Here is a 26,177-nt window from a genome sequence, read left to right on the forward strand (position 1 = left end):
GAGCAACTGCTCCACTGCAAGCGGCCGTGTACTAGTTGAAGCAGCCACGTATTGAGCAAGCCATGTGAACAGTTAACAAGAGACAAGATGCCAGACTCGTTTAGGGAAACACTGTAGTCAAAACAAGATCTGGCTGATATTGGTAGATGGACAACAGTGAACGTAGAGCTAGGAATGTCGAAACAGATGATCATGCCCACGACATACATCATGTATAATGAGCTCCCGGCTAAAACGGAGTAAGGATCTAAGTGAAAGATGCAAGGAGAACGATATTCAAAAGGAGCCGACACAAATCTTGACCAAACACCACCTCTGAAAACACATACATATACGTGGAAATCAGATTTAGACCTGAATTTAATACCATCGTATGTTTTCAGAAAAGGGCCGGCTGCGTCCTTGACAAAGAAAGAGAACTCGATCTGGCCGGCTGCTGGCAGAATGCCAAATTGGCCGTAAAAGTTTGGGTTGTGCTGGCCATGCATGCGAGGGACTCGAGGGATACGAGACGCAACAAAGTAGTATACTGGTGGAAACGAGCTAGGGAACAAGGTGTAGTAGCCATCGACGACAGTCTCGCCCGTTTCAGAGGAAACGAAGGGAGGGTTGATAATACTTACTAGCAGCTCACCAGATTCAGATGCTAGTATGCGTTTCTGTGATAGGGAATAATCATCTATACGGGAACGAAGCAGAGCTCTAGTCGACTCACCTTGAAAAGCTAATGCATCCACAACACGAAAATGGAGACTATAACCACGCTCGAACTCTGCCAAGAATCCGAGCACTGCCGGACGATTGCAACGAGAATACGCCTGAAGGAAAGACTGAGATCTAGATACAGACATCCATTGGGGATTAACAGCTGAGCTGCGAATAAGTGAACGAGTGCATGATAGCCTAGTAAGGATTTCTACCAGAAGTTTGTCATTGTCAAGGACCGATGTGGGAATGATGCTGGACATGAACAAGCGAGGGTGGGAGTTGGTAGCTGGATGGAGAGGAAACAGGAAGGAACAGAAGGTGAATGGAGAGGAAACAGGAGTGAACAGGAGTTGGTAGCGTAGCTGTGTGAGCAGGGAATAGTGGCACTATCTCTAGAACCAGATTAATCAAGGAGTGGGATTACATCTTTACACAAACATGTGGAGCAATGAAGTGCAAAATAATCCTTCCCAATGGGGTACAAAAAGCCCTAGCAAGATAATATCACTGAGTTGATAATTATTATTACAAAAATAATACGGGCCTAATTAGTCTGAAACCAGCAGATTTGCAAGGGGGGCGTTGGGGCTGGTGACAAAAACGAAGTATCACCCATAGCATTGCGACGATACAATGAACGTCTTCAGTTTGAAGACTTGAAATGGCGTTCATCGATAGTAGTGTACATCTCACCGAGTCGGATTTGCTCTATTATTACTTTCTGAAATTGAAATAACAAGCATCACCGCACGAGTCACTTTTATTAGGCAAGTATTCAGGAATGACATTTGGCATGTTTTCAAAAAAACAGTTGGAATTTTTCATTACATGATATCGTCTTGACTTGCGCCAAGTGCGCTGCGAAGCAGCTTTAGACTTACCCCATGATCCATGTCACTGCATACAGAACTTTATGTTGTTAACGTGCAGAACTCTATTGCACATCGGGGAAATAGCGGATGGGGAGGGGGGGTCGGCGTGCTCACCGGTATGCTGGGTCGCGCAAAATGGAAAATATCTTATCCTCAAAGCTGCAATCTTCTGGTATCTGGCTCGGAGCAATCTGATACCTTGGCATGACGGTTGATGCCGACGGGGTGGCAACGGAATTTTCCTGAAGCTTAATATACACAGTTTTTCAGTTAGAGACGATGGAATAATAAGCAAGATGAAGTAGATAAAGTGATGGGTTAGCAACTCAAACCTTTAGTCTGCTCTGCTTAGAAATATCGATATGGGCCTTGATGCAGTAGATAAAGTGATGGGTTATATCATTGAAGTTCTTTACGGTCCTGGCATATAGAAATTGAAGACAATATGCAATCAAGCACACTGATAATGAAAAATTCATGCATTTTGGAAATTTGGAGACTAACAACTCGATCATTCACCTGACCATGTAGGCTTTGATTTGGAAAAATTGCTCCAAACTGGTAGCCCTCCCAACAACACGTACATACATGCCTTCGCTGTTTGTAAGAAGAAAATGAGTGAGAAGGTATGATGTGAACATAACTGCAATGGAATAACCGAAGGTGTTAATAATGAAAAATATGTGCTGACTTGAACGACCAAGCATCCTTGGAGTCTTGACGGCCATCAAACCTGGTGTCAACAAGGATGGTCAAATAATGTCTTTAATATTTGCACTCTAAAATCTGGTTACCCCACTAGGAGTATGTAAGCAACGTGTCTTGATTAATATCTTACCAGAAGTATACATTAACGGACCCAGTGCCATCATATAGGCCGAACGTGCAGTGATCCATGCTGAGTGATTTGTTTCTGACCATGCCTATCAGATCCACCTGAATTTAATTCAGAAATAGTTCATACGATTACATGATAATATATGACCCTAAATATGTGTGCGTGTGATCCTACCGATGACACTGGCATGCCGTCGATGATCAATGGATAGCGTTCAGTGTCCTCGAAGAAAGAATCAAGCAGCATCTTAATAGTTAGGGGCCTTAGAGACGATGGAGCGGTCTGTGGAGTTGAGGAGCAGAGATTATATAAGATATTAAACATTCTACTTTGAACACCACCACAAGATTAGATGCAACATGGGCTTACATTGATGGACGATGTACCAGATGAGTTGGGGCGCGGATCCATAATTACTTGGCCGGTGAACAGCTCAGGGGTAGAGTTGGCTCGATTTGCCATGACAAAGATGAAGCTGTGAGGGTGGAGGGGCACGCCACCTTATACTAATGCCCATGCGCAGCGTACTAGTACCCGCGCGGCGCGGCCCAGTACGGCCAAGGCATGGCGATGTGCACATCAGTCAATAGTCACAGAGCTGAGACGCATGGTGCGGCCAGAAGGGTGGCCAAGGGAGGCATCTACCGGGGGAGGAGGCACCTATCCACCTCTCATGCATGGATGGAATCCAATGTCAACACAATGGGAGCAGGCACGTGGCTAATATATGCTACTGTAGGCCACATGTGGATACCAGGGAGCCAAGTGGGCACGGGAACAGATTTTAAAGAACTTTCTTGTTGCCAGCCGCAGAACTTAACAAAATTTAAAGAACTTTTTTGTCAGCGGCCACATAACTTAACACTGTTATTTAGAGCCTTCACTACGAGACTTGAGTGTTATTGACTCATCATCGGCCACACTGATTATGGATGATCCGATTAACCTGTTATATTTGACGCTGACATTTTGCTAGCTTCCCCTGCGATGCAAAGCACACCCGTGAGCTCCATCCGAAGTGAGAGATTCAGGCCAGAAGCACATGCAGGAATCACTCCCTCCCGGAGTGCCAGTACAGCACGCGCATAAAGCTGGGACTGGACATGCACTGCTGGCGAAGTGGCATGAACAGTGAAATGCAGCCTGACAGATAAATGACTACATAGTTGGCTCCTGCGCGTGTTAGGAGCAGGAGTAATGGGAAAGTTAATGTACAGTTACACAAGGTTCTCTACAAAAAGGGGTGTGAGCTCCATGGGAAAGACAACACTTGACAACGAACTCACAGCAATTCTGTAGAGAACCTGCTTCCAGCCATAATCCATTCTCCTAGTGCACGAGAAGCAGTGGGATGGCCAGCGTGCAGACCTTCCACAGGTTGCACTGTGCGTGTGGCAGGCAATGCGCAAGGCGCAGTGGATCCTTGGTGGCTAGGCGCGACAAGTTCTATCTGAACTGTGTCAATTACAATGTGAGCTTTTGGTAAATACAGTCCCCATCTATGCACATATCGACCCTTTTTCTCTAATACCATTTCCTCTGTCCATTGTATCATGTGTGTGCAGGTACAAGGTGCCAGGTTTTGCGAAGTGTACCTCTGGGAGGATGACCTCGACAGGTACACGAACCAGCGTTACCAATCTGCTGTTGATCTTGCCAACTACCACAAGACTCGTCACGAGAGGTGCGAGGAGAAGCTGGACGAGGTTTATGAAGAGCTCGAGGAGGCATATGCTGAGATAAGGAAGCTCAAGAGGACGAACAAGGCACTCCAGATGGCTTTAGTGGCTACTGCACCAGTGGCTGCAATCGTAGCGATCACGTCTGCATGGGTGGCTAAGTGAGACGGATGTCATTGACCTAGAGATTTGGTGGCCCATACACCATCTATTTGTATCTTAGTGCTTTTTAAGTGTCCACTTGTTAGGAGCTTGGAAGTTGTGTTTCCTACTAAAAGCTCAGTGCCTGATGTAGTGTATCAAGCAGTGGTAGCAGTTGTCAGTCAGCAATTTATATATCACTGTACTATTTCATTTCAGAATGGATTAGTAAGCATTATCCACGTGTTTGAAAAAAATCCTAATAATTCAGTATTGAGAGAGTTGAGGTGGCATAAGACGCGCTGAGATGATAGTTATCGTCCTTGTGTACTGCATCCGGAAGTAACAAAAGTATCTTGCAAATCTTTACTATGCCAGCCTAAAACAACTGTTCTCTCTCCAGCAGCTGTGGGCCAGCCCACCAGGCAGCAACGTGGTAAAAGCTGTGGGTGAGTGCTGGGGGCAAGGGCCAAGGTCTTTGTTTCGTTCCCCTCCACACCGACAGCCTCCTGGACAGAGAGCAAGAGCAGCTACTCATCTCTGTTCGAGCGCAGGTCCAAGAACTATAGCAAGTTGGGGATAAAGATTTGCAAAAGGTATGACCCAGGCTCCTTGTTCTCCCCCTCGATAAAGAACGCAGATCCACCTGCTATGCATGTTAGCCCCCGCTCATGAGAGAAGAAATTGTTCTGAGCTTGTTATAACGATTTGGTTTACACCCCAAGTTTGGGTGGAACCAGCTCGCTGTTCTTCGCAGTTCATACTAGCTAGATTATTTGGAAATGCATGAATCTATGTTTACTGTTTCCCCACCTAATAGTGTTTCAGTTAGGGCATCAGAGTCTGAACCTACCTTTTTACATTACTTTTTACCATCCAAACTAAGACATTCCGAGGTGTTTTATGGGAGTTATTTCATGAAGGGGCGTTTAAATGTGCATCAAACTTCAATTTCCCACCTACCAGCTAGTCGTTCTTTGCAGTTCATCCTAGCTGGATCCTTTTGAAACGCATGAATTTATGGAAGCTGATTCCCCACCTATTAGTGCATCAGTTAGGGCAGCAGAGTCTGTATCTATGTTTATCCGTTACTTTTTGCTACCCAAACTAAGGTGGTCCAGGGTGTTTCTGCGGGTTATTTCAATAAGGGTCGTTTAGTTGTGCATGGATCTTCAATTCCCGATGGCTACACTCCTGATACGTAAACCAGCCCCATTTAACAGTTCATAGTACATGCTAGTACAACTAGCGCTAATTTGCTTCAGGCATAGCTGTTGGGGAATAACATTGGGGTCATAATTTCTAAAGTGTGATAGAGTAAGGTGCTCATGCAATTCAAACTTAAACCAACATTTTGAATATGAATTGAACTGCCACTTACCATTGTTGACCATCAAGGTTATACAAACCAGGGTAAATGAGTTGTTCATGAAACATGATTATGCATTTGTTATTACATTCAGATGTTTTGGCCTGCATTAAACTTTAGGGTCTGTGGCATCATGCAATTACATTCATTTTGCAGAGTTATGAATCAATTCTCATGCTTATATTTTCGCTACAGCTCATGGCATCAGACTCGTCAGGATCAATGTACCAAGAATCGAATGAAGATGACTTAGATGCATTTGATGCGTACCCAACTACTGAAGCGGGTCCAATAGATGATGAATCCGAGTCTGACGGTTGCGGAAAGGGAAAAAAAAGGGGGGGAACATGTGCGATAAACTCCAGGGGCAGCGTGAAGAGGTTTAAGAAGCTGAATGATGTTTTGTCAGAGGAGAAAAAAAGGCTTGTTGAGGAGATGAAATTAGGTGGTCTAATGCATCTGCCAAAAATTACCAGGACCAATAGGCACCAGCAAATGTGGGTTCTCAGCAAGGTTGATGAAAAAGCTTCAGCAATAATTGTGGATGGTAGAAGGGACACTCCATTTGATGACAAAGACGTTGAGAGGGTTCTAGGTGTGCCCGGAGAGGGAGCAACTATAAACAAGAATCCAGCACCCCATGTATTATCTTCAGTTAGGCAAACACTAGGGATAAGCAGCAGTGAAACAAGGATCTCAGTGATTGAGGAAATCGTGAAGAAGGAATATGGTAGGGCAATGACCAAGGCAGGATCTGATGCTTTCAAGGTTGCCTATGTTGTATGTGCAGTTACATATGTTCTCGCGCCACCGTTGAAGCACAACTACTTCCTGACAGAATACTGGGGAGGTCTGCACACCCCTGATCTCATACACATGTACAACTGGGGTAAGTATGTCCGGGAGGAAGTGCTTCTATCAGCTGGGAGGGTCAAGTCAGAGCTCCTTGGGGGCAAAGTTAAATCAAACATCTCTGGTTGCACTTTCTTCATTCAGGTATGGGTAAACTAAGCTGGTTTGAGTCTTGTGCATACGAAGATGCATATGTGATGACTAATATTGTAGATAAATAATTCCACAGGTGTTCTATCTGGACAATCTTGATCTTGAGGACGAGAACCTACCACACGACGTCTTCCCAAGATGCAAGGTCTATGATCAGAAAAAGATTAACATGGTTATTGAAAAGGACACAAGCGCAGGAAAGAACGCAGATATTGTTATATACGGACTACTTCTGGTACAGTCCTAAACGTTGACCCTACTCATTTTGGTTGTTTTTCAGATGTTATCTTTGCATTATGTTTGCGACTAACTTGCAGTGAATATTTGTTGTTCAGCCGAGGCCGGCGCACACAGTGTGCTATAGCAGGAACAGAGCTTCAATGTCCTTCATTGGCAAGATTGCTGATATCGGAGCCGGGTCAAGCAGATATCAAAGAGCACCGATGATCGAGGAGGTACTAAAGTTATCGCAATATACATATTGACCTACGTGCTAGTGTGTTCAGAATGCTGCATGATGTACATTCAGTGCTGATTTTCGTTTTGTGTAATATCAGATTGTTACTATACTTGTGGAAAAAGTGGGCCAATATTCATCTAGATGCCGAGCAGCGTTGCAAGCGGCGTCTAAGAAAGGGGCCAAGATAAACAAAAAGCACGCGGATGGGTGGGATGGTGTTGTGAGGGAGACTGACATTTTCATTGAAGAAGAGACCTCTAAGATGCTCGCAGATATTGATGAAATATCAGAAACTGTAAGGCAGAACAACAAAAGGCCAAGGGAACAAGACTACCAAGGTAAACGAGTTATGCTATGAATATGACCAAAATTAAATGGACCAGGACTTGATGAATCATATGTTGTGCTTGTAATTGATACCTTTGTATTGACGATACAGGTGATGATGTCTCACCTGAAGAGTCCGGAGAAAAGTCGCCATTTTCACCACGTTCGGCCATTTGTCCTGTGAATACAGATAAACGGAATGTAGATGATGGTAATCCTATCCATAGGTCAAATGACAGTCAACGGGGTGGTTCCCCGAAAAGAGCAAGGGTCGAAGAGACAGAGGAGGATCCTGACCCGGCGATTAAGAATCTGGAAGGACTGGTCGCGGCAGCAGACCAAGACAATGAAGTAACAAATGACACTGTGGTGCATGAACAAATGCCAATCCAGGCCAAAGCAGCAGATGGTAGGCAATGGGTATATGGCCCTAATGCAGTGCTTAACACAGAGGTTCCCTCATATGACCTCGGAATAGACAATGCTGGGCCAGTCCTATCACCGGGAAGGGAATTGTCAGTTGTGGCTAAAACTCAACAACCGTTCCACATTCAGCATCACACTGCCCAGGCCGGTCCAAGCAGATTCAAAATAGATTTCACAGGTTTTAGGAGCAAAGACCTGATGGATGATTTCAGTAGAGCGGTGACACCAGAAGGTAAATTGATTTTGTCCCATGGGATGTACCATACTTCGCCAGTCATCTTTCAATATTCCTGTACCTAACATGCTTTGTCAATAGTTGCAGGTACGAGCTCCGTGCCATCAGCTAACACAACACCTGTATCAACATATGGGAAAAATGAACTCCAAGGTGATAGAACATGTAATGAATAACACTAACACACTGTGTGATGCTGTATTTGGATCATGCTGATGTTGGGAAAATGTGCATTGCAGGCTCAGGGCTTGACATAATATGCACTCCTGTGCACAGGGCGATAGAGCCGAATAAGGCGGCGGGAACAACACCTGTTAGCCTGAACGGGGAGATCGCGGCACAAGAGTTGGACGTACGTGAGGAGATGGAGGAGGCAGCAATCAACCTGAACGTTCCACAGACACAAGATGGCCTCAGTACACAGCCACAACGAAAAAGAACAGTTAAGCCAGGCAAGGCTGCACGGTCCCCTTTTGTTCTGGGGTACGATCCTCCCCTAAGAGCACCAGCTAATGTTGAAAAGGTCTTCAAGATGTTTATGAAGGAGCCCGCATCTGCAAGGAAAGAGTATGTACTATTTATGCGGCATCCAGCAATATTTCCATAGATTTCAATCTTTTTCTGGGGTGCTTGTCACAAGCGATTCTCACATTATCGTGTGTTTTTACATTTGCAGCAATTGGGTTATAAGCACTCAGCCAAAATACATCGAGCTCTCTGCCGAGCGAATCAGGACGAACCTTTCGGAAGGGGGTGTGATAGATAATGATTTGATGACAATAGCAGTTAGAAGATATCAGCAGATTGACTACACTTTTGCATTGGATAAAGATGAAGGGTGCTGGCGACATTGGCTCGAGCCAGACTTTGTGGTGAGGACCGCATTTTATGCTTAAGTAATATGTATTTTTGATATGATCAAGCAGCTCTGCCTAATGATTCGTTGTTTGATTTGACAGAACCATGTGAGCAGAGGAGACGTGATTGTGAGGTATGTGCAGGACATGTTTATTGGGGAACATATCAAGTATGGCGTGCACAGATGCACTGAGGTAATTCTGTCTAGATTTTTCATGCCTAGATATCATGCCTAGATTTTTCTATATATAGGACGGGTATTTTGATGCACATACATGTTTGATTTATTCTCTAGTTCTTACTCAACGTCAAGTTCAACTTCACATGGTCGACCTACATTTGGGATTTTGTAAAGAGGAGGATAATCGTTCTTGACCCAACAATTAACAACGGAGACGAGTCTGACAAAGTCATCCAGAGTAGGCACAGAAAGGTTGCAGACAATCTTCATGAAGCATTGCAAAGGTGCATTCAAGCATTTTTTCAAGGTTGGGCTCCTGACATGACGAGATGGAATACAGTGTTCCCGAAAGGGATAAACGTTGGTCTATGCAGCGGGTAATGTCGACAACTCAAAACTAATCGCAATGATGTTGTGAGGGGGGGTCTTAAGCACATGTGTTTACATTTTATCCGACCTTTCGCAGGCCAGACAGCGGGGTATATGCACTGCACTATGGCCGGAATTGGATGGGAAGCAAATTCAAGAGGGACCTGAACCCGGTTCGGACGAAGCTGTGACAATTGTTTTATTTTTATATTGCTGAAACACTGTGATTATGAACTGATAGTTCATGATTTGTTCCTATACAGCAACACGACGGGGTGCTCCATTCCAGGATGAACATACTGGTAGATGTGCTTGGACTGGAGGGGAACATTGGACACTTGCCTGAGAGATACAAGAAGTGCCTTGTTAGGAACAAGGAGGATGCGTGATGATTATTGCTCTAGCAAACTATCTGCGCTTGTTTGGTCGAGAATCGAAGCTGCAGTTTGAACTTTTATATGTATGGGACGTCCTAATCTGCAAGCTTTATGCTTTTGGGCAGTCAAGAAAACTGAATTTAGCGGACTGTAAGATTTAGTAAATTAAAGCTTTAACCATTTGGTGCAATCCGTTATGGCCTATAGGTGTTTGAAAAAACTATGCCCAAATTCACATCGTTGTGGATTTTATCCAGAACTCTGCATTTTAGACTGACGATAACAACATATTACAATGACTTTCCAACCCATCTATTACACGATTCTTCTCCTGCGGACCCAAAAACGGTTTCCACGGGTAGTGTGTGTATACTCCCCAATTTTTGAAAGTGTTTTCGCTTAAACAAATTAGTATATCAAGTTAAAAAAATTCGAGGCAGCGCTGCTGAACATTTGTACTAGAATCACATATGGGGAGTACATCATCTTAAGTGGCTCGTATACGAACTATAATGACAATCAGAAAGTGGTTTCCATGAAACTGAAGTAAAATAATCAATCACAAAAAGAGCAGTAAGTGGTGGTGTATAAGTAATTCCCCTGACCTTCATCTAGGGCGGGGCGACAGAAAACTGAATGAGACTGACGGCCTGTCGGACGCTCGCCGTTGACGCCAACCAGGTGGCCGCGTCCTCCGCCCCCGTTTTTTTAGCATAGCTCAGCAAAGAATTGGGGAATATGAGATGAATATAGATCAGTATCGAGATGGATATTTCCGATCTGGTACGGGTTTGACGAGTTCTGTTGATTTGTTACCTATATGCTTTGCCGGATCAACTTGCCCCAGTTCGATCTGCCACACCGCCGTCGGCAGTGTCTCTGAATCGGCGCCACGGCGGTGGAGGAGCTGAGTGGCGGAGGAGATGGATAAAGGGGAGGAAAGCTGCGGAGGTGTGGGGGGAGGGAGGGGTACTGTGCGCTCTGCCCCGCTGAACTTTACTGTGTTTCTCAACAGAACTTTATGGCGAATATACGGAAAATGGCTTGGCTTGTACCGCGACGTAATTAACATCTGTGTTAAACAGCTACGGGTCATTAATTATCCGGCATCCTCTAACCTCAAACGTAACGTGTATTGTGGATAAACGAGCACGGGTATAGCACGTCGCTGCGCACGGGAAGAGACTAAAGAAAGTAGCCTAGCAGTACTAGTTGGCAGGAGAATCTATAGACAGCTGGCCCACAACCGATGCAATACATCTCCATATACGTACACCAAAACAATCACATGCTCGGGAATACGCTGCATGGCTGGGACAGCAGTGGGGCAGGTTGATTTGACTGCACCGGAGATGGACGGCAAGGATACGAGTTATGCGCGCAACTAGTTAGACAAAATCCGCGTCCTGGATGAATGCAAGTGTATTCAGGGAGATGCACCATGGTTTGATCTCCCTTGGCTTATGGGTGCATTAGCGAACATCTAATCATGTGGGAAAAGAAACAGAAGCTATAATAATCTAGTAATGAAAGAAGATAGGTACAGCTCCATGTGGTTCAGGTGGCAAGGAATTCAGATTCCTTAGCTTCAAATATCCATTGCCATCTCGCTACCTTAAAAGGATAAGAGCATCTCCAATAGATGGTCTAAATTTTGGCGGTCCAAAATCAGAGATGTAAAATTTGGACCATCAAAAAATGCGTTTTGAAGCTTCGAAAAAAGCTTAACTCCAACAGATAATCCAAATTGATGGTCCAAAAAAGCAACTCCAATAGATGGTCAAAAATGAAGATGCAAACGACGTACTACTAGTCCATTCAACGTAGTTTAAACATCAAATTCAACATAATTTCATACATGTCTACTCACGGCGGCGACCACGCAGTCCCGCGCCGTGACGCGCACCTCGCTGTCCTCCGAATACGACGTCGACACCGTCGACATGGTCGAAATCGAAGCCGAAACAGAGACTGATCTCTCCAGCCCCTCCATCGGCAGCAGGGCCGGGTCCAGCACCTGCTCGATCCTCTCCGGGAACGCCGCCGCCACGAACTCCGGCAGCGTCGTGCCGTTCCCGAGCCCGCCGTCCGTCGGCGCCTTCCCGGCCAGCATCTCCAGGAGCGTGACCCCGTAGCTGTACGCGTCGCCCGCCCTGGACACGCTTCCCGTCGTGCCGTACTCTGCAAATGGCACAGCATGCGCAAGAGTTTCTTCAGACAAGTGATCGTGACACCTGACATGCCATGGTGGAAAAGTAGCATGATGGAGAGAAACGTACCCGGCGCGACGTAGCCGATGGTGCCCCTGATGCCGATGGTGCTCTCGGTGCCTTCACCTCCGGCGTCGAGGAGCAGCAGCTTGGCGAGGCCGAAGTCGCCGATGCGGGCCGTCATGTCGTCGCCAAGGAGCACGTTGCCGGGCTTGAGGTCGCAGTGCACGATCGGCGGGTCGCAGCTGTTGTGGAGGTAGCTGAGCGCGTCGGCGATGTCCACGGCGATGCTCAGCCTCTGGACCAGGCTCAGGCCGCCACGCTTGCGCGCGTCCGATGGCCCCGGGTGCAGCCACCGGTCGAGGCTGGTGTTGGGCATGAAGTCGAACACGAGGGCCCTGAACTCGCCGCCGGCCGCGTCCACGCTGGCGCAGCAGGTGACGATGCCGATCAGGTTCCGGTGCCGCGCGCTCCGCAGGGTCTCGCACTCCGACAGGAACGTCTTGCACGCCCCGGCTTGCCCGAGGTCGAGCACCTTCACCGCCACGGGCATGGCCTCGTGCGCCAGGTTTCCTTTCCTCTTCAGTGCCAGGTTGCCGCGGTACACGGACCCGTACTTCCCTGCGCCGACGAGGTTCGCCTCCGCGAAACCGTCGGTGGCTTTCGCAAGCTCGGCGTAGGACACCCTCGGGTAATAGTTGCCGTTGAGCACGCTGCGGGCCGCCGTGCTCGTGGTCCTCGACTTCCTCTTGCGCCGCCACAGGAGGACGGTGAGCAGTACGGCGATGCACAGAGCGGCCCCTATGACGGGCAGCGCGATCTTGAGGAACAGGTGAGAGCCTCTGGTGGTGGAATTCGCGAGTGTCCGGCACGGCGGCAGCCTGAGCTGCGTTGCGCCGCCGCAGAGCGCGTTGTTGCCGGCCATCTTGAACCCGGTCGCGTTCGCGAACACGCCGCGCTGTGGGACGTTGCCGGCGAGGTTGTTGCCGGACACGTCGAACACGACCAGGGAGCTTATGTTCTCCAATCCCACGGGCACGCCGCCGGACAGTTCGTTCCGCGAGAGGTCCAGTTTTTGCAGCCCCGTCATCTGGCCGAGCTCCGGCGGGATGGCGCCGGATAACCTGTTGCTCGACAGGTTTAGCATCCTGAGCCCCTTCAACTTGCTCAGCAACGGCGGGATGCTTCCGGTGAAGAGATTGCTGTCCAGGTCGAGGAACTCCATGCTCTGGCAGCTCCCGAGCTCGGCCGGCACGTCGCCAGATAAACGGTTCCCGGCGAACGTCATGAACGTGAGTTTCACAAGCTGGCCTACCTCTCGCGGGAGAACGCCGTCCAGCTGGTTACGCGACAAGTCCATCGCCGATGACAAGGACGAGAGGCCGAACAGTTCCTTCGGGACATGGCCGGCGAGCCCATTGCCGGAGAGGTTGAGCAGCATCAGGCGCCGCAGGTTGCCGAGGCTGGGAGGAATCGACCCGTTCAACGAGTTATCGCTGAGGTCGAGGCTAAGCAGCTGCGTGAGGTCGCCAATGGCGGACGGCACCGGCCCGGTCAGCTCGTTCCCCTGCAACTGCAGCTCTTGGAGGTTCTCCAGCTTGCCAATCCCCTCTGGGATCGCGCCGGCGAAGAGATTATGCCGGAGGTCCAGCATCTGTAGCCCGACGAGGTTGCCTATGCCCGGCGGTATAACGCCGGAGATGCGATTGCCCGACAAACTCAACGCCTGGAGCATCGAGAGGCGCGCGATGGAGCTCGGCATGGCGCCGGAGAACTTGTTGCCGCCGAGGAATATTTCAGTCAGGGCGTCGCAGCTCGTCAGGTTGTCCAGGAACTCCCAGCCGCCAGCGTCGGTCGCCGTGAGCTGGTTATTGGACAGCTGCAGCGACTGCGGGCAGAGCTTGCCAATCTCCGGCGGCACCCGGCCGGTGAAGCTGTTGTTGGCCAGGCTGAGGAACTGCAGCTGGGTGGCGTTGGCGAGCGTCGCTGGGATGGGCCCGGTGAGGCGGTTGCCGCCGAGGTAGAGGTGCACGAGGTTCGGCCAGCGTGCGCCCGCGTCGCGCGGGAGCTCGCCTTGGAGCGCGTTGTTGGCGAGGGCGAGGCCCCACAGAGACGACAGGTTGAAGAAGCCGGGCGGGATCTCGCCGGAGAGGCGGTTCTGGTACACGCTGAACGACTGGAGCATCGGGAGACGTGCGAGGCCCTCAGGGATTTCGCCTTCGAGCAGGTTCTCTGCGAGCTCGAGCCGCTGGATCGACTTGAGGTTGGCGATCGACGGCGGGATGCGGCCGGAGAGCGAGTTCGTGCTGAGCTTCAGCACCGTGAGCGACGACATGGCGCCGAGCCAGGCGGGGACGGCGCCGGTGAGGTTGTTGGCGTTGAGGTACGCGGTGCTGAGGTTCCCGAGCCCGCGGAGCGCGGCGGGGATCTCGCCGGTGAAGGCGTTGTCGCAGAGGCTGAGCCACCGGAGGCGCCCGAGCCGGCCGAGGCTGGCCGGGATGGAGCCGGAGAATGCGTTGTCGGTGAGGTTGAGGACCTCGAGGTGCGCGAGGTCCGCTACGGCCGGGGAGAGCGTGCCGGCGAGGCGGCGCGAGCCGACGTCCAGCGTGGTGACGCGCCCCGCGGCGCTGCAGTTCACCCCGGCCCACCGGCAGAAGCGCCTATCGTTGCTCCAAGACCGGAGCGCGCCCGTCGGGTCCTGCGTCACGCCGGCCTTGAACGCCAGCAGCGCGTCCCGGTCGTCTCCCGCCGCCGCCGCTAGACAGGACAGCAGGAGCAGAGCCACCGATGCAACCGCTGGCGCCGCCATGGTGGTCCGTCCGGGGTCGTCGGATGCCGATCAGGTCTGCATGGGCATGGCCTGCATAAATGGGGAGCTCGAGCGATGAAGTCACGGCTGGCTAGCGCATACAGGTCAGGTATGCTGCATGGTCAAAGCCAAAGGGTAATCTAATCTGTCGTGCAAGTGAGACCGAGTAGACGGTGAGTACGCACGCACGCACTGTACGGTTAGGTAACGCACGCTGATGGTGGTACGATTGTCGATGCATGCACTCACCTCGTCTTCGTCCTCGTAGGTCAAGAGAACACGACAGGTTGTTAGTGTACTTTTTATACATTCCCTTAATCAACTAGTTCGACATGGTATGGGCGATTCAGCTAGTCGTAATAATGAACTAATGATCGTGCCAGTGCATCGTTAGGCATTTGGTTGATATTATTTTGGCGTGATTGCCGGTGCAAAGAGGCTGCTAACCTAGTGTTTGTCTCTTTCTTCAGAATGTCAGCTGGAATAACTGTCCATAGAACAATTCTTTTGTCTTGCTAACCATTATTCACTTTTGGTTTTTTTAGAAAAAAGGAGGATGGTCCTCGGACTCTGCATCTGGAAGATGCATGTAGCCACTTTATTAATTATTCGTAAAGACTTTACAAAATAATACATCAATATGCCTAAAGCCATCATCTTGGCAACATTTGTCGCTACTTCTATCCATTGATCAAGGGGTGTAGAAAGTGTGAATCGAATACCCAAACCTTTCACCTAAGCTTAACATCTGAAGCGGGAGACTCCAACCAACCCACATACTAAATCTGAGGCACAAACCGCTATGACGCACTTAGGTCGTCGCCACCGTTTTCTATCGATCCATCTTCAGAGCAAATACAGACGCATCGACCTTGCCAGGCTTGCTGTCGACGCCACCACGGCTCCAGACAACAACTTCTCCCCGCGTGCGTCCATCATCACACACCCGTCGTCGAGGCCCTACCGCGCCACGCCACCAAGACTCCACGTCATCGATGCGTCACACGGAACGCCGCCCCACCACAGATGCCATCCACTGGTCCCTCGAGTCTATGCATACCTCCAAGAATGACGCCCCCAAGAGGGATACGACACAAGAGCAATGCCATCATCCGATCAACCGATCTAGGGTTTCCCTTGGAGGTGGCGGATAGGGGTCTAGAGCTTCTGCACCATGATGCCTTCTGGAAGGGGATGACGCAGAAAACACCACCATCGTCGGCCTTGGCAACGAGCCAAGAGCAAGGTTTTCACCCAGATCTGCTCGAGGAACCTCCATCTAGCCTCGTGTGCATGAGACCGCCACCAACCACCGCCGCCGCGCATGAAGTAGGCCGCACCGGCCAGATCAGATCTGACCAGAAGCCAAACCACATGTACAACCGACCCATCCACCAAGCCCTCCATTGCCGCCGCCATCGATCCGAGATCCGATCGGCCGCAAAGCCGCCCGCCGTAGCCATGAAGCAGGGACGGCCACCGCGCCGCAGGACTCGACCAGTCGCGCCTCCACACGCCGGGGACCCCGCCCAGAAACCCCCGCCACCGCCATCTGCCCTCGGGCTTAGCCCGGCGGCGACGGGAGGAGAGGAGGGATTAGATTGGGACTCGACGGCGGCTAGGGTAGCGGCGCGCCCAAATCGCCCGGTGCAAGAGCGATGCGGCGGTTATTCCTCGGGAAATTAGGATTTTATTTTGCCTCGGTCGATTCTCCCAAGTGTGTGACCCTCATGTGAGACAGGAACGCCGCGGCCGGCTGCGGCAAGGTCCCGCCTAGAGCAAGCCGGAGCCGTCGACGACGCGGCGGCGGCATCATAGACAGTGACAAGTAAGGAACTTGACTGTCTGGGAGAGGGGGAGTCAGAGGAAGAGATCCTAGCATGTATAGTTGGATGGTTGGGGCCGCGGATGCTCAAGAAGGATGAGGCAAAAAAGGCGGCACATGGCAGCCCTCCCCCCCCCCCCCCCCGCGCAAGTAGCGGCGGCCGGTGGGAGGCTCAACAATGCATGAGGAGAAGGAAGAAGGGAAATTGCGACCTGGAAACTCCACCGAAAAGATAAGCCCAAATTCCAACGCTCCAAAAGTAGCGGCGTCCGGCGGGAGGCTCAGTGATGCATGAGGAGAAGGAAGAAGGGGATCGCAACCTGAAAACTCCACCAAAAATGCCAGCGCGGGTGGGATGAAGAAAAAGATAAGCCCAAATTTCAATGGTCCAAAAGTAGCGGCATCCGGCGGGAGGCTCAGCGATGCATGAGGAGAAGGAAGAAGGGGCGCGACTGAACTGGCAATGCGAATGGGAGGAAGAAAAAGATAAGCCAAGAATCCAATGTTGCGAACAGAATCGACAACAAATGGGTTTTCTCCGGTTAACCGATCTATATGCAGCACCCATTTTAATGTTGTGTTTGTTTTTTTCTCATAACAATATACTTAGCTTTTTTTATGGAAAGGCCACATGCAATCTATTTATATAAAATAGGACAAAATCTTACCAAAACTTTGCCATTTTGGACCCATCACAAATTGGCAAAACCTCGTCGTTTTCAAATCCAGTGACACAACAATAGAAAAAACCCAGCAAGGCGGGCCTTAGCTAAAGATCCAGCTCTTCAGGTGAAAGCCTAAGGCCCGGTCGGGTTGGGCGACGGCGTCGGCATCGTCGCTTCCCTCATTGGGGCGTCGCCTTGAAGAGCATTGGTTCCCATTCGCGCTCTGCATGTGCTAGACGCTCATGACTCTGCGGTCGGCAGGTGCCCGGTCGGCAATGTGGCGGTGCGGCGTCCAGTTTGGCAACGATGATGATGGCTAGCGGTGCAGGGTCGCGACAGTGCTTCGGTTGTCGATGCTTACCCGACATGCTTGACAGGTCTCTTCTGGGTCTCGCTATGCCGTCGCGGAGTCGGAGCTGCCCGGGAGGTCCCTAGGCGGCGACGATGACAAGTGGCCGGTGGTCTTCGAGGAGGTGTTAGTTGGCCCCAACTCTGTCCATCTCTCCCTGTGTTTTGGTGGTCTTCTTAGTCGGAGTTGTCTGGCGCCTGCGCCCGTAGCCGACTGTTTAGCATAGGCCGGCATGAGTTTCGGCGTTTGTGACGACGAGGACTTCGTTGGTGGAAGACGATGGTGACGTCGAAGTCGCTGGTCGTGAAGGAGTGATGACGATAACACTTGGTGACGCCCTTAAGTTTGTGTTTCCTCTATGCAGCATTGTTGTATCTTCGTGTGGGTGGCCAAGTCAGGCGGTGTTGCCCTATGTGGGCTGTTGTGATGGTTTTATCCCGATTTTTCGTTAATTAAGCGTTCAACCCTCTTTTTAATGAATCGGGATCCTTATGGACCGGTTTCGGGAAAAAAAAAAGCAAGGTGGAGGTCACCAGCGCGTACCGGTCCGCGTCCGCGGCCGCCGCCGGCCGCAAACACCGGCGTCACCGTGCATGCTCTTCTTGCGTCTATGGTCGTTTTTTTATCTACTGTTTGTCCCGCATGGTGACATCGGCGGTGCCGTGATGGACCGAAACGGGACACGTCCCTCCCTATCTACGACGAAGAAGATACGTTATTACGTACTAGTAATAACGAGTAATCCATTGCTGATTGCTCTGCCTATACATGACTTCCTGCACGCTGATGCTGACATAAACCAAAACGGTGACATTGATTAGTCTACCTTGCTCTGACGCTGACACGACCCAAGTGACCATCCATCTGTTATGCACGCAACAAAAGACTGGGTCCGCGCAAACCAACATGTATTTGGATGGTTAGGATTTAAATTTTGATGCTTGCATTAATTTCTAAATTTATTTTATGATTTTCGGTGATGTGTATTTAGTGGGAGGAGATGTTTTCCTCAACGACGAGGCACCTACGGTAAACATGATATGCTGGCTCAGTCTTTTGAAGATACTCATAAAAGTAATATGTGCGTGTGTACGTTTATAGAGATAAGTATAAGTATATGTATATGAACGCTTTGCATCTGTACTGATGTTAAAAAAAAGGACCGGGTCCGCGTGACCGCATGGGAGCTGCGTGCCATGCGCCATGCCCGAGTGTATACTAGTACTACGTCCACGCGTGCACTGACTTTTCTTTAGGATAGGATATGATCGAAGGAGCCGGGCGTTCATTTCTTGTTTTGCCGGCGAATTAGTCAGACTCTTTATCTCAGCGCCAGCTCCGCATTGACCTTGCCTCCGCCGCTGTCGGATTGGGAAAAGAATTTTCTTCCTTAGGAGAATTTTGACTGCGAAAGCTGGCAATCATAAGCAAAAGGTTAGAAAAATGCTAGAATAATGGCCTAAAAATTTTGGTAAAAATAGAAAGTGTCAACGACGAGATTCTCTGTTAAGGCCATCTTCAACACGAGACGTTAGAAAAGGACACCTGCCAGATCAACAGTTATACTGTCAACTCCCTCGCGCCCGGAAAAGTAGGATCTAGGCGATCAAGGAGGCGAGGAATCCCTTGCGCGCCGCCGGTTCCCTCTCTCTCCGTCGGCCGCTCCGGCGGCGGGAGGGAGGGGGAACCTCGGGTCTGTTCGCTAGGTGGGTGTGTGGTAGGGTTAGGGTTGAGGAAGACACTGCCGAGGCCGTTGCGGTGGTGTCGCGTCGAAATAAGTTTCTCCGGGCTTCGTTCGCGGTCAGGCGAGGCTTTTGCCTTCGTCTAGGAGTCAGCGGTGTTGGGGATCCTCGGATCTCGTCGAGGTCGCGGGCTATGGTGGTTGGAGGTCCATCGGCACTGATCGTTTGGATCCTCAGATGGGCGATCGAGGCAGGGAGACGAAGACCTTTCTTCTTCCTTGTTGGTATGATTTGCTGCTGCTATTCTTCTCCTTCCTCTACGCTGATGCTGGTGGGAGATCCTGCTTTGTCCGGGCGGATGGCCGGCCGCGGTGCTGGACCGGTCGGATGACTCGAGTTCTCTTCCTTCCGGAAGGGATACTTTTCGCGGTACTCAAAGCCAAAGATGATGATGGATGTTACAGGTGTGTTGGATTGATGTCCATGCCCTCTCAGCGCTGGTGTCAAAAAAGGAGGAAGCAGCGTGGCGGCAATTGTACCGTGGTCGAAGATGATGACCTGTTTGCGACTAGTTGCAGATCCTTCTGCTGCATGAGTCTTCTCTCAAGATTCAGGGATGATGACATAGGGCTCCGGAGATCTTCTTGTGTTATGGTTGTCTTAGGATACTCTAGATGTTCATGGTCCTTTGTGTTTGCGTTTTACTGTGTTTGCAAGGGTCAACTACTTTGTACTGATTCATGATTTGAATGAAAAAAATTCTCAAAAAAAAAAACTCCCAGCGTTTTTATAGAGAACGTCGGCCCTTATTAATCATGCACACAAGTTACACAGAGTCTCCCATATGCAATCCGGAGCAGAATGAAAAACACAAGGACTCATAGAGTTCAGACTAGATCTAGTTAGAACATATGCTAAAATATTTTAATGCCGACAAACATGCATAAAAGAGGCAGAAGGCAAAGATCGAGATGCCATCTTGATGTCAGCTATGATCGAACCCACCATGGATCGGTCCCGGCTCAAAGATTGAATCCTTTGAATCACCGAGAGGCAGTCGGACTGAAATATCACCGTGTCATAATTCTTCTCGCCCGCCAGCAGCACCGCCCGACGGAGAGCGAGGGCCTCATCCACTTCCAGGGACGAGACAACAGGCAGGGGCTCGGAGGCAGCTGCCACACACTGCCCAGAATGGTTCTGCACCACTACCCCCACCGCAGAAGAAGCACTCTCGACGGAGACCGCAACATCAGAAGATACCAGGAGCGTACCAGGCGATGGCGGAGTCCAACAGAAACCAAGCGCTGAAGTAGCACGCCTAGAGGCAGCGAAAGGCTTGAAAGATACTGGAAGATCATATCCACATAAGCCCTCGTCCTCGCAGCGGTCCGCTTTGGATGAGGAGGATCCGACTCATTTCGAGCAGCATTACGGGCCTCCCAGATGTGCCACATAGTGACCGTGATGATGGAGATATCTCTGCCAGAACACCGGCCAAGCAGATCGAGCAACCATTGCTTTGGCGAAGAGAAAGAGGAGCGATACAACTTGATTCCAAAGACGTCCTTGATCTCCTCCCAGATTGAGCTAGCATGGACACAGAAAAGCAACGCATGCTCAACACCTTCGGCCCGGCCACAGAAAACACAATCAGTCCTCGTTGGGACATGTCGATGCTGCAATTGTTCCCCCGAAGGCAAACAGTTGTGAGCAAATCTCCACAGCAAGATCTTCATCTTGTTCGACACCTTGATGGTCCAGATCTTCTTCCAAAGTTTTTCCTCCAAGGGCCAACCTGAGTGCTGACCCCCACCATTTCCACTTTGAGCCGAAAGAAACTTGCTCGTCCTGACCATATTGTAGGCTGACCGGACGGAATAATGACCGTATTTAGTGAACGGCCAGCGCACGTAGTCCGGGCCCCCCTCCAGATTAACATGAAGCTTGAGGATGTCGTTAGCCACTTCAACAGGAAAGAAAGCACGCACTGTCTCCTCGTTCCAGCTCCCACTCTCCTCATCCAGCAAACAGTGGATTGTAGCCGAGCTTGGAATGGGAGAAAGAGTTCGAAGCATAGCAGGAGGAGTGGAAGGGATCCAGTTGTCTTTAACGACGAGAGTACTACTGCCATCCCCTATCCCCCATTGCACACCCTTCTTAAGCAGGTCCCGTCCATGCAAAATAGCTCGCCAAGTGGCCGAGGCAGAATTAGGAGCAGGAGCATTCCAGAAATCACCAAACGGAAAATACCTCCCTTTTAGAACCCGAGCACACAAAGATCCGGGGTCAGTCAGAAGTCTCCAACCTTGTTTGCCCAACATAGCTTGGTTGAAGAGCGACATATCCCTGAAGCCCATACCCCCAAGGGATTTCGGCGTAGAAAGCCACTCCCATGAGCGCCAATGCATTTTGTTCTTGCCATCCTCTCGGCCCCACCATTGGTCAGACACGATCTGCGTGAATTTCTTGCAAATAGCCACTGGTAAACGGAAACAGCTAGCAATGAAGGTGGGAATAGCTTGGGTCTTTGATTTTAGCAAAGTTTCAGTACCAGCTCTAGACATAGGACGATCGACCAACCAAAGATGTTCTGCCACACCTTATCAACAAGAAACTTGAAGGTACTAGTAGGAGAATTACCAACCTCCGTCGGCATACCCAGATATGAGCCTTGAAAGGATTCGTTGCTGATGCCCAATTGTGCCTTAACCCTGTCCTTGACACTTGTGGGGCAGTGATTGCCAAAGAACAGCGCCGACTTGTCTCTGTTAATAGTCTCGCCCGATCCCGCACAGTAGGAATTAAGGGTAGATTCCAAAGAAGCCACACTCTGAGAATCACTCTTTGCAAAGAAGATGCTATCGTCTGCGAACAGGAGGTGTGAGATAGACGGGCCATGACGGCCATTACGAATCCCATGTAGCTCGCCACGAGCCTCCTTTTGAAATAGCAGACTAGACAAACCTTCAGAGCATAAGGGAAAAAGATATGGGCTTATTGGATCCCCTTGACGAATCCCACAAGAAGGAACCACCGGTTCAGTAAGCTCGCCATTAACACGCATGGCATAACGGACATTCGTCACACACCTCATGACAGTCTCAATCCACAAACTTGCAAAACCCAATTTGGTCAGGCACTGATGCAGATAGCTCCACTCCACACGATCATAAGCTTTCATCATATCGATCTTAAGAGCAAAGAAGGGTTTCTTCACGCGCTGTTTCCGGATGGTGTGAAGACACTCATAAGCAATAAGGGTGTTATCCGTGATCAACCTGCCGGGGACAAAGGCACTCTGACTCTCCGAGACCACCACAGGCAGAATAGATTTCAGACAGTTGGCTAAGACTTTGGAAGCAATCTTGTAAAGCACATTGCAAAGACTGATGGGGCGAAAGTTCTTCAACAGCTTAGGCTTGGTCTGCCGTCGATGCATAGAAAGGCACCGAGCGCTTGCATCTTCTCTTCTGGAGAGGGTTGGGTCTTTCTTTCTAGAATGTAGTTAGATCCCACTATTAGCGTGTTGCCTCTATAGTCCAACAAGGAAATATGAAAGATGCCGCCTCATCAACAAAAAATGTATTAGGGTTTCTATGCCTCTCGACGGTGCCACTGCCGGTCCACCTCGCCTACTGTGGCCTTAGGGCCATGGGGCACGGTGGATCTCAGCCCTTATCGATGGGTTTCTTAGAGTTTTGTTAGGGCTTGTGTCCTTCTCCGGAAGGTGTGATAGCGGCGGCTCCCTGAAGATGTAATAAGATTCTTCCCGTCCAGTCCCAGTTTCGTTGGTGCGTCTAGCATCATTGATGAGCGTGTGGAGGTGTATGTCTCCGGCAGATCTTTCTTTGATGGATTTGCTCGGATCTGATTGTCATTCGTCCTGATTTTGTGTATCTTCAGATTGGATCCTCCCGGTCTACGCTACTCTTCATCGGCAACGTTTGCTCTTCTGGTGCGCTGATCCTATGTGACGTTAGTACGACGACTTTTCGATTGTCTACTACAACATGTTTTGCCCAGCTTCGATGAGGGAGGGGCGATGACGGCGGCGCGCCTTCGACTCGCTTCAGTGCTTGTAGTCGTCGCTAGGTGGTCTACGGATTTATATGTAATTTCTAATATTTCTGGTGTTCGTTGTACTGTCATGGCTAAAAATGAATAGATCAAAAGTTTTCTCGTAAAAATATCCCGTTATTAGCACGTGCCATCGAAATAGGGAGCTCTAGCTTCGTGGGATATTTCATTTTGCCATGATAAGGGTATGAATAGGCCTCGGTGCGCATTTTTGGAACATGGGTGTGCGACCACCTGATTAAGCAAAAAAGGTAAAGAAGGTACCAGAAAATCAGTGGGTTAATTAGGCCATTAAGCGTATGAATAGGCCTATTCACACCTCATTAATCTTGCCAGATTGAGAAGTTTGTTGGTTTTGTCGTGTTTTTTTTCATAGCAAAGAGCGTATTTCTTTTGTGAACATCACTTTTTGTATTCGTGTTCGTTTTATCTTTCTAGGCTTAGTTTGAAGATCTTCAATATGCATTTCCACTTTCTGATGGAAAATGCAGAAACAAATATAAGAACACCCATTCCCATCCTTTTTTATTCGGTTTCCATTCTATTTTGCTTTCACAATATTTATTTTTGCGAGTTTATTTTTGTTTCTCATCGATATTGGGGTTGCCTATGATTTCTATATTCGGGGCAGCACTGTCTATCACTGGGCTTTGGGCTTTTGTTAGAGGATGGTGTCCTTTTTAGATAATTATTGGACCAAAATTACTAGCCGAGGAATACTCGTTGTAAAAATCACTCCAACTTTCCTGGTTGCGACAAGTGACGCACATGCAGCGCGTCACTTGTCGCAATATGGAGTTTTCCCTTTTTTTCGTAGATCTGATTATTCAAAATGTTTTATCTCTCAAACCGTGCGTCCAAATTTCGAACCGCTTTCGCCGTTGGATTCCCCGCGTCGAGATCTTCAAAACTAGATCCCATATTGATAGGTTTTGACAAACTTTTTTTCACAAATAAAAACCGAACGAAAAAACCGAACCGGGGGCACTGGTTTTTTTCCTTTCCGAAACAGGCGCGCCCGTGCCTCTCATGATATCACTACTGTGCCTCTCGCGGAAGCAAAATCGTGACTCTCATGGAACAAAAAAAAAAGAGAAAGCATATTTTTTTCGTTTCAGAGGAGGCACGGTCGTGACTCTCGTGAAAACACAACCGTGCCTCTCGCGAAAGGAAAAAAACAGAAAACATTTTTTTTTCGTTTTCGATAGGCACTACTGTGACTCTCGCGAAAGAAAAAAAACAAAAAACACGTTTTTTCCCGTTTCCGAGAGGCACGGCCGTGACTCTCGCGGAAGCAAACCGTGCCTCTCGCGGAAGCAAAACCATAACTCTCGCGAAAGGAAAAAAACAGAAAACGTGTTTTTTCGTTTCTGGGAGGCACGCCGTGACTCTCGCGGAAGCACACCCGTGCCTCTCGCGTAAGCAAAACCGTGACTCTCGCGAAAAAGAAACAGAAAACACGTTTTTTTTGTTTCCAGGAGGCACGGCCGTGACTCTCGCGAAGCACACCCGTGCCTCTCGCGGAAGGAAAAAAAACAGAAAATGTGTTTATTTTTTCCGTTTTCTAGAGGCACGGCCGTGACTCTTGCGAAACCAAAATTGTGCCTCGTGGAAGAAAAACCGTGACTCTCGCGAAAGAAAGAAAACGCATTTTTCGCACAATTTTTTTTATCGAAAAGCTAAGGACGACCGGTGGAAAACCAAAACGTCGGAAAAACCCGTTTAAAAAGCCGAAAACGCATGCGAAAAAATAAAATCCAGAGCGTCCAGAGCACGACAAGTGGCGAATGACTGAGAGCGCGCCAAGTGACGCTGATCGTTGCGAAGCTCCCGAAGGAGCTCTCGTTAACTAGTTGCTCTTTTATTGGACCCCCTAAAATAAGATGATTATCGGAGTTTAATGAAGTGCAAAATTTAGTCAGACCCAAGGCATTCGCTATGTGGCTTCTTTGTTGGTCCTCACTGGAATCATTGCTATTAATAAGTTGACACCCCAAGACTTCTTCAGCCTGTTTTGTGGCGGTTCCTCGGTCAGAAGCCTAAAATAAGTAGGGAGCTCTTTGAGGCAAATAGATGCTTCTTCGCACATGACGTGCACTAACTGGCCGGCCCATTGCGACGCGAGCAGGCGCATGCAACGAGGGAGAGACCCATGCTTTGCCTGTAGCGAACTGCACTGTAACACACAACTTTGTTTTAAAATGAGACCCCTTTTTGAATAGCAAACATTTTCTGAATTTTTTGAACATTTTTTGAATTATGAAACAAAATTCTAAACTCCAATCATTTTTGAAAGTTCAAACATTTTCTAATGTGATTTAGTTTGAACATTTTTAAAATTTTGTATGCAGTTTCAAATTCCGAACAATATTTTGAAAAACCAAATTTTTATTGAGAATTCGAACATTTTTTAATAATATGAAAAAATTATATCCCAAATATTTTCGGAAGACACATACAAATTTTGAATTCCCAAACTTAAATTTTACAATAAATTCTGAAATTGTGACCATTTTAAAAATTTCTGAACATTTTTGGAAAAATCTTGAACAAAAGAATTTCCTTTCAAAAAAATCAAAAGGGAAAAGAGGGAAAACAAAGAACCCTGAAAAAACAGTAAATAAAACCGATTCAAGAACCTACTAGAAGGTTCCCAAAATCGTCCAGGAACCCAAGTCCTGCAGTATGTTCTTGTGCCCACTCATCTTGTTT

At 49.0% G+C, this 26,177-nt stretch overlaps 3 protein-coding genes across 21 annotated transcripts; 1 reads left to right on the forward strand and 2 right to left on the reverse strand.

Annotated features, from left to right (window-relative positions):
• Positions 1-1,111: 1,111 nt before the first annotated feature.
• Positions 1,112-10,828, reverse strand: LOC119327650 (replication protein A 32 kDa subunit B-like). Of its 15 annotated transcripts, none has more exons than XM_037600753.1 (13): positions 10,451-10,828; positions 8,417-8,614; positions 8,021-8,180; positions 7,697-7,894; positions 7,527-7,577; positions 2,593-2,700; positions 2,419-2,503; positions 2,272-2,313; positions 2,105-2,177; positions 1,913-2,000; positions 1,695-1,822; positions 1,537-1,605; positions 1,112-1,430 (listed from the first exon to the last, which is right to left on the reverse strand). In XM_037600753.1, exons 4-13 carry the CDS (start codon positions 7,772-7,774, stop codon positions 1,352-1,354), a joined length of 801 nt encoding a protein of 266 aa, XP_037456650.1. In that variant the 5' UTR covers positions 7,775-7,894; positions 8,021-8,180; positions 8,417-8,614; positions 10,451-10,828; the 3' UTR covers positions 1,112-1,351. The 15 variants fall into 15 exon arrangements, with proteins under 15 accessions (XP_037456650.1, XP_037456649.1, XP_037456643.1 ...); XM_037600752.1 differs by having other exon boundaries at positions 1,695-1,828; positions 10,451-10,827; XM_037600746.1 differs by having other exon boundaries at positions 1,695-1,828; positions 2,100-2,177; positions 2,419-2,516; positions 8,446-8,614; positions 10,451-10,821.
• On the forward strand, positions 7,948-10,104 carry LOC119327649. Of its 5 annotated transcripts, none has more exons than XM_037600740.1 (8): positions 7,948-8,057; positions 8,142-8,225; positions 8,300-8,627; positions 8,737-8,932; positions 9,020-9,112; positions 9,214-9,476; positions 9,566-9,641; positions 9,732-10,104. In XM_037600740.1, exons 1-8 carry the CDS (start codon positions 8,024-8,026, stop codon positions 9,855-9,857), a joined length of 1,200 nt encoding a protein of 399 aa, XP_037456637.1. In that variant the 5' UTR covers positions 7,948-8,023; the 3' UTR covers positions 9,858-10,104. The 5 variants fall into 5 exon arrangements, with proteins under 5 accessions (XP_037456637.1, XP_037456641.1, XP_037456639.1 ...); XM_037600744.1 differs by having other exon boundaries at positions 9,232-9,476; XM_037600742.1 differs by having other exon boundaries at positions 8,142-8,213.
• Positions 10,829-11,498: 670 nt separating the features above from the next.
• On the reverse strand, positions 11,499-14,864 carry LOC119328046 (probable LRR receptor-like serine/threonine-protein kinase At3g47570). Its single transcript, XM_037601092.1, has 2 exons — positions 12,125-14,864; positions 11,499-12,026 (listed from the first exon to the last, which is right to left on the reverse strand). Exons 1-2 carry the CDS (start codon positions 14,862-14,864, stop codon positions 11,698-11,700), a joined length of 3,069 nt encoding a protein of 1,022 aa, XP_037456989.1. The 3' UTR covers positions 11,499-11,697.
• Between the last annotated feature and the right edge of the window lie 11,313 nt (positions 14,865-26,177).

The sequence above is a fragment of the Triticum dicoccoides genome, chromosome 7A (genome assembly GCF_002162155.2).
Source record: "Triticum dicoccoides isolate Atlit2015 ecotype Zavitan chromosome 7A, WEW_v2.0, whole genome shotgun sequence".
Classification (NCBI taxonomy): Eukaryota; Viridiplantae; Streptophyta; class Magnoliopsida; order Poales; family Poaceae; genus Triticum; species Triticum dicoccoides.

Excerpts from the sequence above, each read along its gene's own strand:
- LOC119327650 (XM_037600748.1), bottom strand. The coding sequence starts at position 7,774 with ATGCACCACAGTGTCATTTGTTACTTCATTGTCTTGGTCTGCTGCCGC. Across the intron at positions 2,314-2,418 it reads TCCGTTAATGTATACTTCTG|GTTTGATGGCCGTCAAGACT; the intron begins GTAAGATATTAA and ends TGTTGACACCAG. Across the intron at positions 2,178-2,271 it reads AAGGATGCTTGGTCGTTCAA|CGAAGGCATGTATGTACGTG; the intron begins GTCAGCACATAT and ends TCTTACAAACAG.
- LOC119327649 (XM_037600740.1), top strand. The coding sequence starts at position 8,024 with ATGGATGATTTCAGTAGAGCGGTGACACCAGAAG. Across the intron at positions 8,628-8,736 it reads CCCGCATCTGCAAGGAAAGA|CAATTGGGTTATAAGCACTC; the intron begins GTATGTACTATT and ends TTACATTTGCAG. Across the intron at positions 9,113-9,213 it reads GCGTGCACAGATGCACTGAG|TTCTTACTCAACGTCAAGTT; the intron begins GTAATTCTGTCT and ends TTTATTCTCTAG.
- LOC119328046 (XM_037601092.1), bottom strand. The coding sequence starts at position 14,864 with ATGGCGGCGCCAGCGGTTGCATCGGTGGCTCTGCTCCTGCTGTCCTGT. Across the intron at positions 12,027-12,124 it reads CATCGGCTACGTCGCGCCGG|AGTACGGCACGACGGGAAGC; the intron begins GTACGTTTCTCT and ends TGCCATTTGCAG.